This window comes from Nerophis ophidion, linkage group LG13, assembly GCF_033978795.1.
Source record: "Nerophis ophidion isolate RoL-2023_Sa linkage group LG13, RoL_Noph_v1.0, whole genome shotgun sequence".
NCBI lineage: Eukaryota > Metazoa > Chordata > Actinopteri > Syngnathiformes > Syngnathidae > Nerophis > Nerophis ophidion.
In genome coordinates this window covers 31,398,877-31,418,021 of record NC_084623.1, presented here as the reverse complement: position 1 = coordinate 31,418,021, position 19,145 = coordinate 31,398,877, and the positions used below count along the sequence as shown (strand labels likewise).

The window sequence follows — 19,145 nt, the reverse complement described above, 5'->3', positions numbered from 1 at the left end:
CTTCAGACTCTTTTCTCTGCCATTTTGAACGCTCACCAACACACCAGACAAGAACATGCTCTGGCCGCACGGCAGACAGAGAAGTTTACGAGGGATTGCGAAAATTCAGCCATTTTGAAGAAAAAAATTATCCAAATTGGTGAAGCTAAATGAAAATTAAAAACTAGCAATTACAATTATTTTATCATTATATATTTTATTTATTTGCATGATCACAGGTGAGGCACTGCCTCCCCTGCCCGCACGTCACTGGTGCGTACCCACTTAAGCACTCAAACGACTAAAGGTAAAGTTTAAGTATGAAATTGAGACACAAGCTTGGAGCTTTACACATCTTCACACACCAAAAAGGACTAAACATGTTTGATAACAAAACTGTCACCTGAATCCATCATCAAGCTTGACCATAGTAGCATGAATAAATAATAGCAAAGAATAAGGTTTTTTTGCTTCACGGGGGAGGAAAAGAACTGTATAAACCAGGACATTGCCAAAAATATTTCAGCACTGTAAATCCTCACGAGACCATACATACAATTTGTAAAGTGACATATCAATATTTGAACATTACAGCATTCAAACTTTGTTAGTAAGGCTTCAATATTGATGTCTAAACAAATCAACAGAAAAAACATATTCACTGGCTTTAATTGTAAGTTAGGCTACGATATTGCTTTCCAAACAAACCATCAGAAAAACAATCAACAGGATACATTTAAACTCGGGATGGTCCAATCCGATACACTGGGTTGGTATAATCAATTTTACTGCATCGGATATCCCCTCCAATCTGATATTAAAAGCTCCAAATACAATATTAATGTTAAATATATGGTACGTTAAGTTGTATCTATTTTTTTTTTGTGCTGTATTTAAGGTATACACCACAGTGAAGTGAGGAGTATCATTGTACACTGAAATTTTAATTACAAAATCACACTTTAATGTTATTTTGAAATATGTAAAAACACTATTGAAAACAGTCCACCTTAACTATGCTGCGCTTTATTAAAACTTTAAAATTTGTGTTTCATTTTCAATAATTTGTTTTTCTTCAGAGGAGCAGAAAATTTGTTGCAGTTTGATTGTAAAAATTACACATTTTAAAAAAAGTACTGTACATGCATAAAATGTATATATATAAACAAGAAAGGAGAAAAATATCGTAATCGGCATATTCTATGTTGCAATATGGATATCGGGCCATCCCTAATTTTTCAACCGTTCTGAAGGTGCTTGTTCAGTTTGCAATCCACCACTGAACTTGTTGCCAAGGTTTAGGATTTACTTCTGGCCGGTTTCTGCTTTAGCGGTCACAACAATCTGATACATGAAAAATGTAGTTCCGGAACCACAAATGTTGAAACAAGAAATACAATATGGGGAACAAAACAAAAACTAAAATCCTTACAGGATTTCCAAGTTTGGGACCATGTGAATTGCCTGAAGGACATGAAACACAATGTGGTAATAATATGAGTCAGTCTTGACAGGCAACACTGACATAAAAAATATTTCTTATTTCCAAGAATGCACTTACCTTACTGTAAAAACAACAACTTAATATATATCCATTAGGTTAGCAAGTTTAAAATTATGCTTGTATTTATTTTGTCAACCTGATGCACAGTACAACCTCAGGGAGGTCCACCTTACACTTGGAAAACCACTGGTTTAGGATATAGAAATGAGCACTCTCCAGGGTTCTGGATTTATAATGCCCTACCTGAGGATGCTTAGTCTAAAACACTCAATAATGCTACTGTACACAACTGGAAAAAATAAAAGTACAGTCATAGCTAGTGCTACTGCACCCCAAAAGAGGTTTTGAGGAAGCAGATTATCAAAAAAAAAGTAAGTCATGACTACAGGAATATATTTTCCTTTACAATTAAAATGGTAAATTGACAATTATAATACATAAATGTTGTAATCAAAATCAATGTATTGACAGTCCATCTAAAGTAGAAGACTCCACTTCCTGTCCTTTGAGTGGAAGGAAGGGGTTCTTAACACAATGTTGAGCTTTACATTGGCTGGTATTTGGGTGAAGACTTCAAGGCCATCACCAAAGGTCATTCAGCTGTCACCAAGGTAACCGTGTTAGAATGGCGTATGGCAGGATCTGAAATGCATAAAATGAATTGTTTTTCACTGAATGGCTGGTCCAAAAACAGCAAAAACAAAAACCATTGAAACCTGTTTAAGTCAGCCCTTGCCTGTCTTATTAAACTGTAGAAAAAATGTTGACATTAAGTTTGAGACCCAACGAGCTAATTCCTTTGAAAAATGTATCCATCTATGGCCCCATATGTTTAATATTGTTATCTTAATTAGCGCTAATCAGCATAAAACAACAACATAAATTTAACTATGGTCTGGTTAAACAGCATTAAAATGTGCACATTGACTAACAGTGCAAAGTATACTTTGAAATAAAAACATGGCCAAATCAACCTGGATTATACCACAATAACTATAAAATATGTTTTTAAAGATTGATAGCCACCATGAAAAACGAGTTGGTGTATTCGCGTCATCTTCATTTGCATAGTAGTCAAGCCAATAACAAATTGTTGCAGCAACCTTTACAGACAATAATATAAAATATATGAAAACAGACAAACTTACTCCCCATTTTTCGTTTTAAAAATGTGGGAAAACAATGTCTACAAACTGCAGTAGGTTTATAAATCCTATATTATTCCCAATTCTGACAACATATCTGTATGAAGTCGAATGTATATGTGTAAACAAATCTCTTGTTTCAGTGTCAGTTAAATCGCCAACCGCGTCTGTTGGCATCAGTAAACCAAAGGGTTTCACTGTACTCTTAAAGGGGTTATATTATGCAAAACAAACTTTTCTTACTTTTTAGCATCTGTTTTATGTATTTTGGAACCTAATAACTACCGGGAATTTAAAATCAAACCCTGAAGGTTTGATACTGAAGATATTTTGATATTGAAGATATTTATAATACAACTTTGCCTTCAGTTATATTTCCTCCAAACGAGCAGTCTGGAATACTGCGTACCTATTGTCACAGAGACCTGGCTGTATCAAAACAGTCAGGTCGTGGCTATTGAGCTAGCGGGCTGTGCTGTCTTCAGAGCCGACTGAACAACAGACTACGGTAAAACCAAAGGAGGAGGACTCTGTTTAAAATCGACAACAGATGGTGTACCAACTTGACTGTTAAAAGCACTCACTGCTCTCCGGACAATGAACTTACGATGCTGCTGTGCAGACTTTTTTTTTTCTGTATAGGGGAGTTCACATCAGTAATTATTGCTGCATCAACCAGCATTTATATATGCAGATAGACAGTGTAATTATAGTAGCAGGGGATTTTAAGCACACCAACCTGAAATCGGTCCTGCCCAAATTCCACAAATATGTGAACTTACCCACCGGAGAGAACAACACTTTAGACCAGGTCTACTGCAACATCTCCAACACTTACAAAGCCGTCAGCCTCATTTGGGTTTCTCTGACCACCTATCTGTTTCCCTCATCCCTGCGTATAAACCACTGATCTACCAACAAAGAACAGCTGCTAAGTCTGGACTGAGGAAGCCATCTCACTATTTTGATCTGACAGGTTGGGGAGGTTTTGCAGAGGGATCAGACCTGTACATACTCTTCTGCAGTACTGGATTACAACAATTTCTGTACTGAAAATGTGACAGAGACAAGAAATGTTAACGTGTTCCCCTACCAGAGACCGTGGCTTAACAGCGAAGTATAGACCCTGCTTAAGAAGCGTGATACTGCCTTCAGATCTGTGGACCCACAAAATTACAGAGGCACGAAAATGTCTGAGGAAGGGCATTATGAATGGCAAGCGCGGTTACTAGCAGTGCATCAAGGCCCACTTCAATGACAACAACTGCAGAGACATCTAACAGGGGATTAAGATCCTGACTGACTACATTAACACCAAAGCCACGATACCTTCAGACAGCAACCTCTCAGACACACTGAATCAGTTCTTTTTTCCGCTTTGACCATCACAATGGGAAACCAGACACACACCCTGCTCCAGCAGCGGAAAACAACCTGCTACAGCACCAGCCACATCAGGTCAAAGCCATCCCGCGCAGGGTCAATATAAGGAAGGTACCTGGCTCAGATGGCATCCAGGGGTGGGTTTTCAAGACTTGCACAGACCAGTTAGCAGAAGTATTCACAAACATCTTCAACCTCTCGCTACAACAGTCTGTGGTTCCCACCTGCCTTAAATCAGCAGTCATCATCACCATACCCAAAAAGAACACAGTAAACTGTCTGAACGACAATCGCCCAGTTACTCTCACTCCCATCATCACCAAATGCTATGAGAGACTCATTCTCTCCTCCAAGTCTGCCATCTTTACTGACCTGGATCAATACTTGTTTGCCTACCGGGCAAATAGGTCGACAGAAGACGCTGTCATGATGGCGCTCCACAAAACCCTCACTCACCTGGACCAGAGTAAGACCTATGTGAGGATGCTATCCATTAATCCTTGTAGGACTGATTAAGAACAACGATAAGTCAGCTTACAGGGAGGAGGTCAAACACCTGATTCGTGCTCTCAGAACAACCTGGATCTAAACACAACCAAAACCAAACACAAAGTTGTGGACTTCAGAAAATCCAGGAAGACTGTGCCCCCATGAATAGATAGATTAACGTGGACCCCGACTTAAACAAGTTGAAAAACTTATTCGGGTGTTACCATTTAGTGGTCAATTGTACGGAATATGTACCAAACTGTGCAATCTACTAATAAAAATATCAATCAATCAATCAATGAATCAAAACCCTCTCTATTAAAAGGAGGTTGAGAGGGTGGAAAGCTTCTGGTTCTTTGGATTATACACATCAGTCGACTTCACCTGGTCCACCCACACATCTAATCAGATGAGGAAGGCCCATCAGCGTCTTTACTTCCTCAAAAAGTTAAAGCAGGCTGACCTCCCCCGACAGCTGCTGGTCAACTTTTAGAGACTCCATCGAGTCCATCCTGACATACTGCTGCACTGTGTGGTTCACTAGCTGCACTGTAAAGGATAAAAAGGACCTGCGGCGGGTGGTGAGGATAGCGGAGAAAATAAACAACATTTCTGTGACATTTACACCGGCTGACTCCACAAGAAGGCCCAAAAAAATCAGCACTGACCCCACACACCCCAGACATACCTTGTTCTTTCCTGTCCCCTCGAGGTACTTTCCCTCAAATCCAGAACCACAAGACTAACAGCTTTTTCCATCAGGCTGTGAAATCCATCCTCCCACCCAAAAACCAACACTCACACACACACACACACACACACACACACACACACACACACACACACACACACACACACACACACACACACACACACACACACACACACACACACACACACACACACACACACACACACACACACACACACACACACACACACACACACACACACACACACACACACACACACACACACACACACACACACACACACACACCCGACGCTTCCCCCTCCCTCTCCCCCTCCATTGCACTATGAACCTGAAGCGACTGATCCAGTTTACATCTCGGTGCAATACAACGCACAGGTTTACACTAGTTTTATGTACTGTGACTTTGTATTTTTGTATTGTTTTTATATTTCTATTGTTGTATTTTCTTGTGTGTCTCGCCTTGATGTGGGGCTGCTAAACTGAATTTCACAGTAATTGTTGGTGAGAATGTGACTGTGACATCCATCCATTTTCTCCCGTTTATTCCCTTCAGGATCGTGGGGGGCGCCGGAGCTTCTCTCAGCTACAATCACGATTTAATTAAATAAAAATAAAAACGGCAAATTCTGAAGAGACAGTCAGAAAGCGGCTTAAAGATGGTCTGTAAAACAAAATCTAATCAAAATTTTGACCAAACCACCATCATTACATGATAGGAAGGGTTTTAAATGTAAAAAAACCAACACAATATGACCCCTTTAAATGTTACATAGTATATAGCGTAACAATGCGCATCTTTGTTCAGCAGGAGTTTTTTTAAGTGAACAGATGAGGTAGATGGCACACCACTCAGAAAAAAAGTTCAAAATAAATGTGACCTTTTTTTTTTATGGTTGAGGGTTTTGAAATGTAATCCCAGAATCGTATAGTTAGTTTGCTTTATCCATTCCAAAATCAGTTTTGAGATGTTTGGTCAAGTGTCAGTGTACTATTGTCACTTGTGTCCCAGTTTCAGTTGTTTTGCTGTTGACTTTGAAAGTTTTTTCTCCTTCACGATGTCATCAAGTTTATACAGTGCATCATTAGTACTGGCAGTAAAATTGCCCCAAAGAATGATGCAACAACCACCAGGCTCAACAGCTGCTGCAGTTTTCTTTCCTACTTCTTTTCAAAATAGCTCAACCTTTGTATTGGACATACATACAAAGCTTGTCCAGAAGTTATTTGCTTTGTCTGTGTGTGCAGCTGCAAACTTCAGTTAAGTAGGATTGAGTTGATTTTGGAGCAGAGCTTGTTTCTTGGTCAACAAGAGGAAGAGTGGGGAAGTACAGCAACTCGAGGGTTGCTGGTTTGGACTAATTCTCGCCATCCCTGTTACTGCTTTTGTTTGATTGATTGATTGATTGAAACTTTTATTAGTAGATTTGCAAAGTTCAGTACATATTATGTACAATTGACCAGTAAATGGTAACACTCAAATAAGTTTTTCAACTTGTTTAGGGCGGGGTCTACGTTAATCAATTCATGTGTTTGTTGTTAATACACTTGAATCATCACCTTGCTTCCCCAGCCCCTGACATTGGTGTATAAAATGTGAAGTAACGCTTGGCTTGGTCGATCTGTTGGCACCAATTGGTAGCCATGTTTATGGCATTCTACCCCAGAGCGGCTGTAGCTACATATGTATTTATTGTCTTACACAGGAATTGTGGATTCAAAAGCAGTTTGCATTTGATGCTGCGTTCCATTTGTAATGGTAAATCAGAGTTTCCGAGTTCCTAGTCAGAAATTTCAATGAGTACACCCCCTGAGGTCGGATTTCCAAGTCGGAAAGTCATCACCACAACTGAGTTGGCTTTAAAGATAGCTACATACAACCGTAGTACACATGGAACCCAACATGAGTGTAAACACTTATAGAAAAGCTTCAGTGATAGTTATTTCCACTTCTGACAATTTTTTGTTGCACTAAATCAGCCATATATGATGTATAGTTGAACACTTATACAGTGCAACCAGAAAGTATTCAAAGCACTTAACTTTTTGCAACATTTTGTTATGTTACAGCCTCATTCCAAAAAATACATTTATTTTTGTCCTCAAAATTCTATGCACGAAACCTATAGTGACAACCTTAAAACATTTTTTTAAGCTTTTTGCAAATTACAAATAAAAACTATGAAATCACAAGCACATACGTATTCACAGCCTTTGTGCAATATATTTTTGATGCACCTTTGGCAGCAATTAAAACTTCAACTCTTTTTGAATATGATGCTGCAAACTTGGCAAATCTATCTTTGGGCAGTTTTGCCCATTCTTCTTTGCGGCACCTCTGAAGCTCCATCAGGTTGGATGGGAAGCATCGGTGCGCAGCCTTTTTCAGATCTCTCCAGAGATGTTCAATGGTATTGAAGTCTGGGCTCTGGCTGGGCCACTCAAGGACATTTACAGAGTTGTCCTGAAGCCATTCCTTTGATATCTTGGCTGTGTGCTTAGGGTCGTTGTCCTACTAAAAGGTGAACGGTTGCCCCAGAAAGGTTCAAGAGCGCTCTGAAGCAGGTTTTCATCTAGGATGTCTCTGTACATCTCTGCATTCATATTTCCCTCTATTCTAGCTTGTCTCCCAGTTCCTGCTGCTAAAAAACCTCCCCACAGCATAATGCCGCCACCACCATAATTCACTGTAGGGATGGTATTGGCCTGGTGAAGAGCGGTGTCTGGTTTCCTGCAAACATGGTCTGCAATTCACACAAAAAGTTTATTCTTTGTCTTATCAGATAAGAGATTTTTTTTTTCATGGTCTGAGAATCTTTCAGGTACATTTTGGAAAACTTGAGGCGAGCTGCCATGTTCTTTTCACCAAGGAATGGCTTCTGTTTGGCCACTCTACCATACCGGGCTAATTGGTGGATTGCCTGCAGAGATGGTTGTTCTTCTAGAAGGTTCTCCTTTCTCCACAGAAGAATGCTGTAGCTCAGACGGATTGACCATCAGTTTAGATGGCCGGCCAGCTCTCATAAGAGTCTTGGTGGTTCCAAACGTTTTCCATTTGCGGATGATGAAGGCCACAGGTGCTCATTGTGGCCTTCAAAGCAGCAGATATTTCTTTTGTATCCTTCCCCAGATATGTGCCTCGAGACCATCCTGTCTCGGAGATCTACAAACAATTCCTTCGACTTCACGCTTGGTTTTCGCTCTGCCATGCACTGTCAAGAGTTGGACCTATATATTTATATATATATATATATATATATATATATATATATATATATATAAAAACCAATCCATTTTCTACCGCTTATTCCCTTTCGGGGTCGCGGGGGGCGCTAGCGCCTATCTCAGCTACAATCGGGCGGAATATATATATATATATATATATATATATATAGACAGGTGTGTGCCTTTCCAAATCATGTTCAATCAAATGAATTTTCCAAAGGTGGACTCTAATTAAGCTGTTGGAACATTTCAAGGAGGATCAGTTGAAAGAGGATGCACCTGAGCTCACTTTTGAGCTTCATGGCAAAGGCTGTGAATACTTATGTGCATATGATTTCTTAGTATTTTATTTTTTATACATTTGAAAATGCTCTACAAAACAAAATACATTTTACAATGTCACTATGGGGTATTTTGTGTCAAATTTTGAGGACCAAAATGAATACATGCCATTATTGAAATAGAGTTGTAACATAAAATGTGGAAAAAGTGAAGCGGTGTGATTACTTTTCGTATTCACAATTTATGGTTATGTTACCGTAGTATACATTAGATTTTTACATGTGTTTTATACGTTCTACTTTCCTATCAATAGCGCCTGTGTTTCCTCTTCATCCACCGTGTTTGAATGTTGCAGAAAGAGTGAAAGAGTGTCCTTTTCCATAAGTTGCTTGTATTTAGAAAAGGCTAGCATGAGAATAGCTTTCGTTGATGTGGCCATTTTGATTTCTGACCTCGTAACTGCAACGCTCATTATAAAGCTATGAGGTAATTCCCAGCTACGACTTCCAACTTCCGAGGTTAACGGAACACACTAAGTCGCAGTGTCTGCGCTTTTGGACATTCCAAATTATACCATTTTGGTCTGTATTTTCTCCTCGGCCTCTTTGAAAACAATATCTGAGAACAATATGAAAATGTAACCACAGTCAATTTATTTTATTAGTATGAAGTCCAACAATGTGACACCAAAGACTGCATGACTGTATCTATGATATAACAAGCTCATTTGCAGCACATTGGATGAGTGAGTGAAGATTCTTACCATGAGTCAGGCTCGCTTCGCTGTTCATTCTCCAACTGAGTGACTGCTCTTCTTGATTGACATTCTTCCTCTGGGCACAGGCATATACACATCAGAATGTCAATCTCCCATGAATAAAGTGTTAATTGGCCCTAGTGTGTGAATGTGAGTGTGAATGTTGTCTGTCTGTGTTGGCCCTGCGATGAAGTGGCGACTTGTCCAGGGTGTACCCCGCCTTCCGCCCGATTGTAGCTGAGATAGGCGCCAGCGCCCCCCGCGACCCCAAAAGGGAATAAGCGGTAGAAAATGGATGGATGGATGTTCAAGGATGTCACATTTACAAACGCAGGTAATAGTGAACACAATTTTTAGCAGATGGTTTGAAAATGTTCTGCGCTTCATTTGACATCTTTTGATCATTAGATGTTGCACTACAGCGGATAAAACAATGGAATAAACTTAAAATTAGCAATGAACTCTTCATAACACCTGACCATTTTTAAGTCACTGATTTTCTTACCTTAATTTGGTTCAATCACAGGGCACATGATGTGTGTGAGCTATTCTAATATTTACTCTGTGGATTAAAGACAATTTAAAACAAATGTGTGCAGCCAAATGTTTGAAAATACAGTCAGGTCCATAAATATTGGGACATCAACACAATTCAAATCTTTTTGATTCTGCACACGCCACACCACAACAATTGATTTAAAGAAGATGTCATTTAACAGCAGACCTTCAAATTTAATTTGAGGATCTTTACCTACAAATCAGGTAAACGGTCTAGGTCTGGGATGTCAAACTTATTTTGGCTAAGAAAATATACCCCCATGCGGGCCAGACTGGTAAAATGTTGGCATTAGAACCTAACGGTAAAAATAAAGACAACTTCAGATTGTTTTTCTTTTTCTTACTTTGGCCAAAAATAGAACAAGGACATTCAGAAAAAGTACATATTACAAATAATTTTCTTGGCAGATCACTTCAAGTTAGTTGAAAATTCTGAGGGAAAAAATTGGTGTAGTTTCAGAAATACCAAGAACACAATGAACTTAACTTTGTTTCACTGTTTTTACAATGCCATTAACGGAGCCATATGTAATAATTTCATCTCAAGTCATTAAATGGCTCTGAAGTGTCAAAAAAACATTAATAAATCACGTTCTTTTTGAATACCTTTATAACTTCTAATGGTAGTTTAGCCGAGATATGCTGATACAGCCCCAAAATGTTGTTATTGTTTTCATTTAAATGTCCCGCCCTCCACCTTTTGACCAATTACAAAGTTTGTGAGTGTGTCACATCCAGGTTGCCAGTTACGCACCGCCATCTTCATCTAGCTACTGCCACTGGTAAAGTTATTAAACATGTCAGACCTTAGTAATTCTAAAAGATCTTGTTATGATTCTCAACGTATGGATTTGTATCAGGGATGTCTTTGAACAATGGAGGTGATTGAAGGCAGAGAAGATTTTTTCCATCTGCTAATTTCCTCCTTGATAGGTAAGTCAGGCATCTACATTTTCTTATTACTTGTACTAAATGGAAATTGACATTTGGTATGTAAACTATATTGTCCAATACAGTCTATGATCTTGTCTAAAAAAGCTAGTATGTTTGTACAACGAATGCTTAGTGTAATGCTTATCATGCGAGCCCAGTCAATGTCACATCGAAATACAAGCTAACGGGTGAAATATATGCCCGTTAGCCTGTATGTTGATGTGTATTCCAACTGACAGGGCAAAATATCTTTTCGACAAATAAAACCTATGTGGATATGGGTAGTGTCAGTTACAAATGGGTATATATATACCCGATATATCGCGGGTTTGTCTCTGAGCGATATAGAAAATTACTATATCGTGATATTCGAGTAAACGTTCTCACGCTGTTGCTTTTAGCTGCTCTCCTCGTCCTTTCTTGTCTCTCCTTCTCACAGACAGCAAGCGCACCTTCTTACATACGTCACGTATGTATACGCCCTCGCGGAGCAGAGAGGTAGCAGCATGGGCATACTTGCCAATCCTCCCGGATTTTCCGGGAGACTCCCGACATTCAGCGCCTCTCCCGAAAACCTCTCGGGACAAATTTTCTCCCGTAAATCTCCCGAAATTCAGTCGGAGCTGGAGGCCACGCCCCCTCAAGCTCCATGAGAACAGACTCAGCAATGTTGTGACCATCTTAAACAGGACAATACTGCCATCTACTGTACATAGAATAGAATAGAATGTACTTTATTGATCCCTTGGGGATATTCAGCACCACAGTTTGCTCACAATAAACGTTTTACACCCCTGGTGTAGGTATCACAACAGATATGTGCCACCCAGTTATTCAGGGTCCAAATGTAATTGGACAAATTACCAATCATAAATTAAACTTTCCCTTTTTAACACTATGTTGCAAATCGTTTGCAGTCCATTACGGCCTGTAGTTTGGAATGCAAAAAAGTAACTAGACACCGGGTTTCATCTCTGCTGATGCTGTACCAGACTTCTGCTGCAAAGGTCTTCTGCAAATCGTTTGCAGTCCATTTACACCCTATAGTCTGGAATGCAAGGATGTAACTAGACACCGGGTTTCATCTCTGTTGATGCTCTGTCAGACTTTTGTTGCAACGGTCTTCTGTTCTGGCTTGTTCTTGGAACATTTCCTCTTCAATTTAGTCTTCAGCAAGTGAAATGCATGCTCACTTAGATGTCGGTCTGGTTAGCATTCCACTGCTTTGCCTTGAACAACTCTTTGGTATTTTCGCCATAAGCGCCATTTTCCATCTGGACTTTGAAGCACCATCATATGAGTTCTGAAACATTTGGCTGAATATGAGCAGATAATATTGCCCGAAACATTTCAGAATTAATTCTGCTGCTTTTGTCAGCAGTCAGTCACTTCATAAATACATACAGTTATGGGAACCAATTCCAGTGACAGCCATACTTGCCTGCACCAAGTCAATTTTTTGTCTTATCTGACCATTGGTTATTATTTCAGAACTGTAAAGTTTTTTTTAGATGTTTTGGAAACTGTAATCTGGGCTTCTTGTTTTTTAGGCTCACAAATGCATTATATTGTGTGGTGAACCCTCTGTGTTGACTCTGGTGTGTTCGCTTGACAATTGACTCAGAGACATACTTGAACTGACCAACTGTTGTGCAGGCTTTTTCTTCACCAGGGAATAATTCTTTGCTCGTCAACTGCAGTTGTATCCCGTGGTCTTCCAGTGTTTTTTGTGTTACTGAGTCACTGGTGTGTTTGTTCTTTTTAAAAACGTTCCAAACAGTTATTTGGTCACACATAATGTTTTTGCTATCTCTCTGATGGGTTTGTTTTGATTTGTTTTGCCAATGACAGCTTGCTTGACAGCAAAAGCTCTTTGGATTTCATATTGATAGTTGACAGCAACATATTCCAAATGCAAATAGCACACTTCAAATTAAACCTAGACCTATTATCTGTTCCTTGTACAAACCCTTTTTCCATATGAGTTGGGAAATTGTGTTAGATGTAATTATAAACGGAATACAATGATTTGCAAATCAGTTTCAACCCATATTCAGTTTAATATGCTACAAAGACAACATATTTGATGTTCAAACTGATTAACATTTTTTTTTGCAAATAATCATTAACTTTAGAATTTGATTCCAGCAACACGTGACAAAGATGTTGGGAATGGTAACAATAAATACTAATAAAGTGTAGAAATTCTCATCCAACACTTATTTGGAACATCCTACAGGTGTGCAGGCTAATTGGGAACAGGTGGGTGCCATGATTGGGTATAAAAGCAGCTTCAATGAAATGCTAAGTAATTCACAAACAAGGATGGGGCGAGGGTCACTAATTTGTAAGCAAATTGTCGAACGGTTGTAGAACAACATTTCTCAACGAGCTATTGCGAGGAATTTAGGAATTTCACCATCTCCGGTTCAGAAAATCATCAAAAGGTTCAGAGAATCTGGAGAAATCACTGCACGTAAGCGATGATATTACAGACCGTTGATCCCTCAGGCGTTACTGCATCAAAAACAGACATCAGTGTGTAAAGGAATTCACTACATGGGCTCAGGAACACTTCAATAAAACCACTGTCAGTAATTACAGATGGTCGCTACATCTGTAAGTGCAAGTTACAGCTCTATTATGCAAAGCAAAACCCATTTATCAACAATTCCAAGGAACGCCGCTGGCTTTGCTGGGCCCGAGCTCATCTAAGATCGACTGATGCAAAGTGGAAAAGTGTTCTGTGGTCTGACGAGTCCACATTTCAAATTATATTTGGAAACTGTGGACGTGGTGTCCTCCGAAACAAAGAGGAAAATAACCATCCGGATTGTTATAGGCGTGAAATTCAAAAGCCAGCATCTGTGATGGTATGGGGGTGCATTAGGCATGGGTAACTTACACATCTGTGAAGGCACCATTAAAGCTGAATGGTCCATACAGGTTTTGGAGCAACATATGTTGTCATCCAAGCAACGTTATCATGGACGCCCCTGCTTATTTCAGCAAGACAATGCCAAGACACTTGATACAACAGAGTGGTTTCGTAGTAAAAGAGTGCGGGTACTTTCCTGGCCCGCCTGCAGTCCAGACCTGTCTCCCATCGAAAATGTGTGGTGCATTATGAAAAGTAAAATACGACTGCGGGGAGACCCCTGACTTTTGAACGATTAAAGCTATACATAAAACAAGAATGGGAAAGAATTCCACTTTCAAAGCTTCAACAATTAGTTTCCTTAGTTCCCAAACGTTTTTTGAGTGTTGCTGAAAAAATTGCAGTAAGAATCACTTAACACAATGGTGAACATGCCTTTTCCCAACTACTTTGGCGCGTGTTGCAGCCATGAAATTCTAAGTTAATTATTATTTGCAAAAAAAAAAATCAAATATATTGTCTTTGTAGTGCATTCAACTGAATATAGGTTGAAAAGAATTTGCAAATCATTGAATTCCGTGCATATTTACATCCAACACAATTTCCCAACTCATATGGAAACAGGGTTTGTACATGTGATACAGAGGTAAATACACACCTAGCCATGGAACAGCTGAGCAGCCAATTGTCTCATTACACATTACACTGTTCATCTGATTTGGATGTAAATACACTCAAATTAAAACTGAAAGTAAGCAGTGAAAGCATATCTCATTTTTTAAATTTAAAATCCACTTGGTGGTATATAAAACCAAAAATATTTTTAAAAAATGAGTAAATTTCTCAATATTTATGGAACTGACTATATGTTGCAGTTTACTAGTTCAATACATCACTGTTGCTACAGCTTTCCGAATTGATAAATTAAGAGTTTATTCCGATTCTGAAAAAAATGCAGTAAGAATCACTTAAAAAATTTGAATTATGTGACTTTAAGATCTTACCACACAAGTTTCCTTCAACATCGTCAAGGAGATTGGCTGTGGAATTAGCGGTCCCCAATCTGGTAGGCACCTTGATTAAGGAAAGTTAATACTGCAAGACAAATACTGTTCTTTTATAAGAAGCTTCGTTGATGTGTTCTACAAAATTTGAGACCTAGGCCTACTGACAGGACAGATACATGGATAAGTAGATCTCAAAGTTTAGAAAACAAACATTTCATTCTGGTATATCAGCCATATAGATAGTTTACAGTACAAGAACAGCATGCCATTATGAGAGGTTTATGTAAATTACAACAAGGATACGAATGGTGCTTTAGAAGCATTCTCCTTTTTACATTTCTTCTTTTGGTCTTCTCAGAGAATGTTTTGGCAATTTCAAACAGCTTCTTTCTTGTGGCTGAAAAAAACCCAGACAAAAATTGGGTTAAATCCTCTTAATAGGCATCAAAAGATCATTAAGGTCACTACATATGTAAATATCTATTAAAAAAGCTGTATACGTACATTTGCCCATATGTTTGAGTTTGTCTCTAAACAGTGCATCGTCTGACACAGTCTCCAATGAAGGTGCAGGTAAATGTTCTCCTGCAGGAAAGACAACACTGACACACTGTAATTTTACTGTATATACTATAGATATGCAGGCAGGAATACACAGCTACAGATGTTTTTGTCAGAAGTTTACATACACACCATGGGAATAAATATATCAATTCTGGGTCATACATTATTTCTTTGAACTGTTTTTTTTATTGTGGTGTTTTCTAACAAGGCAGCATACAGAAAAATGTAACATGCGTAGGTGGGGAGGTATGCTAAACTAATTGAACAAAACTTACACATTTCAGATTTGTGTTATATGTGACAGAGCAAATTAGTGTAATATATCAAATTAATGAATTTATAAAATTTTTAGAATGTGCAGTCTAAAGAAACAAGCTGCAGGCTATAAATGGACACTGAACCGTACTTTGGACGGCCCTGGATGGAATAATGATACAACATACATTTTCAATAATTTTTTTAAACAAGGGTGTGAACGGACCTATAGTAATCCAACCATTTAAGTTATTTACCAATGTGTAAACTCTCCAACTTGGCACATGCAGACACATTAAGTTAAAAAGGATGTTAGCTTTGCTGTCCTGTTAAGAACACCAATAGAATTTTAGAAGAACGTCAGACTCAGTGTGGCCCAGTCTGGATTTCTGCACGAATGTATCAAAGCATTCATTTAGCGTTGAAATGAGGCAGCGACATTTTTTTCTTTTTTCAGTCTTCTTACTAGTGTAAGCTGGCACCGGTGCCCTTAAGAAACACAGTTCCAGTACCCATTCCTATCCAGGACACGCTGTTTTGAAACAAATGTTGGTAATTCCTCTAAACTACAAGTAAAAAAGCAAGAAAATGTGTCTTCTTTGTATCCAAAAAATATCGAATCGTGGACTTTGTGCATTGTTGCACTCCTAGTATTTATGTAATGAATATTTTCAGCAACTTTATTTAGGGTGACGGGAAGCAGCGGTCTCTTTTGAAATGTTCTATCATTTATCATCCAATTTTGATACAAAAAGTTAGTTGAAGTGTAAAAGCTGTATTGTAAATACAATGTATAAATACGACACATAGATTAAAAAAAACAACTGTTTCTACCTAATCAGGATGTGCTAAGGCATCATGTCACATATTGAACCCAAGGGTTTCTGCAGGTATAAATAAGTGTAGATTAATGCTTTTTAATGGAAATGATAACACATTTATTGCCAATGTCCTACTGCAGATACAACTTATATATAGTCAAAAGCTCACAATAGTCAGTATTAGGGTTGTACAGTATACCGGTTCAAACAAGGTACAGTGGTACTAAGAAATGAAAAACTGCACTATACTGCCTTTTGAAAATACCGGTACTTTTTAGCATCCAAATGCTGCCCTGCGGCAGAGACATACTGAGGAGAGATGCATGTTGAGTGTGTCAGCGCTCACACACACTAGAGCGCATACGAGCAGAAAAAGTGTGGAGAGGAAGATGGCAGAAAACTGCATTTCTACTTGTTAATAAAGAGAGTGGATGAGACACAATATGGGGGTGTATGAACTTCGAAACTAATGGTAAAGGTGACGCTCACAGTAAAACACAGAATCTCTGCGCCGCTTTAAATCATGCCTCGCCTCAGTGGCATTACATTTACACTAAGGTAAACATTTACATAACAAGCATTCAGATCTGCAAAGAGTTTAAAGAGTGGCAGGTAATGTTATCTAGCTTCCCTGCTGTGCCCATATAGATACGTAGATGCGCATACAGCTGGTAGGCTTGTGGCCAAATATTAGCGCAGTCAAAAATCGCAGGGCCAATACAGATAGACAGACAACATTCACACTCACATTCACACAGTAAAGCCAATTTTAGTGTTGCCAATCAACCTATCCCCAGGTGCATGTCTTTGGAGGTGGGAGGAAGCCGGAGTACCCGGAGGGAACCCACACAGCCTCGGGTATAACATGCAAACTCCACACAGAAAGATCCCAAGCGCAGGATCAAACCCAGGACTACTCAGGACCTCCGTATTGTGAGGTACATGCACTAACCCCTGTACCACCGTGCTGCCCTATATATACACACACACACACACGACAATACATCCTGTAGATCTCAGAGTCCAAAGACCCAATAACACAGTTTGGCAGAGAAATGTGTGTGACCTTCAGTTCTTACCTGTGCAATTTTCCAAGCTCGATGATCCAAGCTTGGATTTTTTGGATTCGTACTTCAAGCGATCTACCAGCAGAGAGCAGATGTTAGAATCGCTGATGTGATGAAACAATCGTTAACATAATTTCTATTGCACAAGGGGGATGTTACCCTTAAGAAAGGTGATCGCCATCAGTAGTTAACACTTCCAGTTAAGGGGTGTGAACAGGTATTTGTACTAAAAAAAATGTGGGTCGGCCCCTGTTGGGTATTACTAGAAAGACACTTTAATAACCCGGAGAGACAGTGGACAAGACTATACTGATCACCAGTCCATCAAAGGGCTGACAGCCTGACACTGAAGGTTAAACTCTCCTCTTGCCTCAATGTGTTTTTCTGACCCACATACTACTAACCCAAACCTTGTATTCGTATAGTACAGCGGAAGCCGTTCCCATCAACAGCTCTCAGTTTGGCAGTTTCAGAACATCGACATAAGCGGTTGTTGACGTAACCGAAAACAATCATTGCGTGCGCATTAACTTGTGACTTTCTGCCGAGACGATCCAGGGACAGTGTTGATGTTGCTTTTCTGTCGTCTCTTGGAATCCATGATTGGCAGTTCAGAGAAGGGGCACCAAACTTGTTTTAATTCAGGGTCACATCGCAGGCTGCCTTTAAAACCACTTGTAACAGTGAATATATATGAATATTAAATTGTATAATTGCCTCATGGTATTATTATACACTGGCTTATGCATTTGATTATTATATTTTTCTAGGTACATATTGATAGAAAACCAAGCAGATATTTAATTATTTATTTTATTTCAACAAAAACATTTTTGGAATATATATTATGATGTTTTTTTGGCATGATCAGATTTAACTTTAAAATACATGAAATGTTTGCAGTACATGCAATTATTTTGTTAAAATTAAAAGAACAAACATGTTTAGTAAAATAGATTAAGTGCTGTGTTGGTGCACATTAATTCCAGGCTTTTGTGGGCCACGCCTGGTCCCCGGGTCTTGAGTTTGACACATATGGTTGAGCAGTTTCTGCTTAGAAATACACATGGGCTTTGGCTGTGGAACACAAATTAAGGACAGCGGCCGCGGGTCATCTGCACCATGTGGGAACACCGAATTGCTCTATTTACTGGTTCTCAGTTTGTAGTGGCGCAAAGCACTTAATGTGCCAATAATGTTACCAATAATACAAGACATCAACATATTTTAAAAATGACCCCTGTGGCGTTTCAAATGTTGTACCAACACAAGTAGTTGACCATGCATGTTGGTCACCTTAAGCGGGCACCATTTTTTTTGTGTAAATAAGTAAAACATGAAGGACAGGTACTTGACATGAACTGGGATGTTTTAAACCTGTTTCACAGTAATATGGTAATTTAGTGTAACTTTGGGTTAAAATGTATGTCATAGTTGCAAACTAAATGTAAATATAAAAACATCACCTAATTAAAAAAATGTGTTCCTAAAAAACATGAATAATATACAGAACAGTCTAGAATGTCCAGCCAGAAGGTGAGTGCCATAAAACTGTTGGCGGTAGTGCTCACTGACACTCACATGTC

General features: G+C 39.0%; 1 protein-coding gene across 4 annotated transcripts in view; it reads right to left on the bottom strand.

Annotated features, from left to right (window-relative positions):
- Window positions 1-632: 632 nt before the first annotated feature.
- Window positions 633-19,145, bottom strand: part of cuedc1b (CUE domain containing 1b) — a 27,039-nt gene continuing 8,526 nt past the window's right edge. For 2 of the 4 annotated variants that reach the window (XM_061918771.1, XM_061918770.1), the window contains exons 6-11: window positions 17,572-17,634; window positions 15,357-15,437; window positions 15,156-15,249; window positions 14,850-14,908; window positions 9,483-9,552; window positions 633-2,125 (exon numbers count right to left, since the gene is read on the bottom strand). In XM_061918771.1, coding sequence (XP_061774755.1) covers window position 2,125; window positions 9,483-9,552; window positions 14,850-14,908; window positions 15,156-15,249; window positions 15,357-15,437; window positions 17,572-17,634 — 368 coding nt within the window. In that variant the 3' untranslated portion in view covers window positions 633-2,124. Of the gene's footprint in view, window positions 2,126-9,482; window positions 9,553-10,359; window positions 12,271-14,849; window positions 14,909-15,155; window positions 15,250-15,356; window positions 15,438-17,571; window positions 17,635-19,145 lie in introns of those variants that run through there. The other 2 variants (XM_061918772.1, XM_061918773.1) reach the window with 2 other exon arrangements.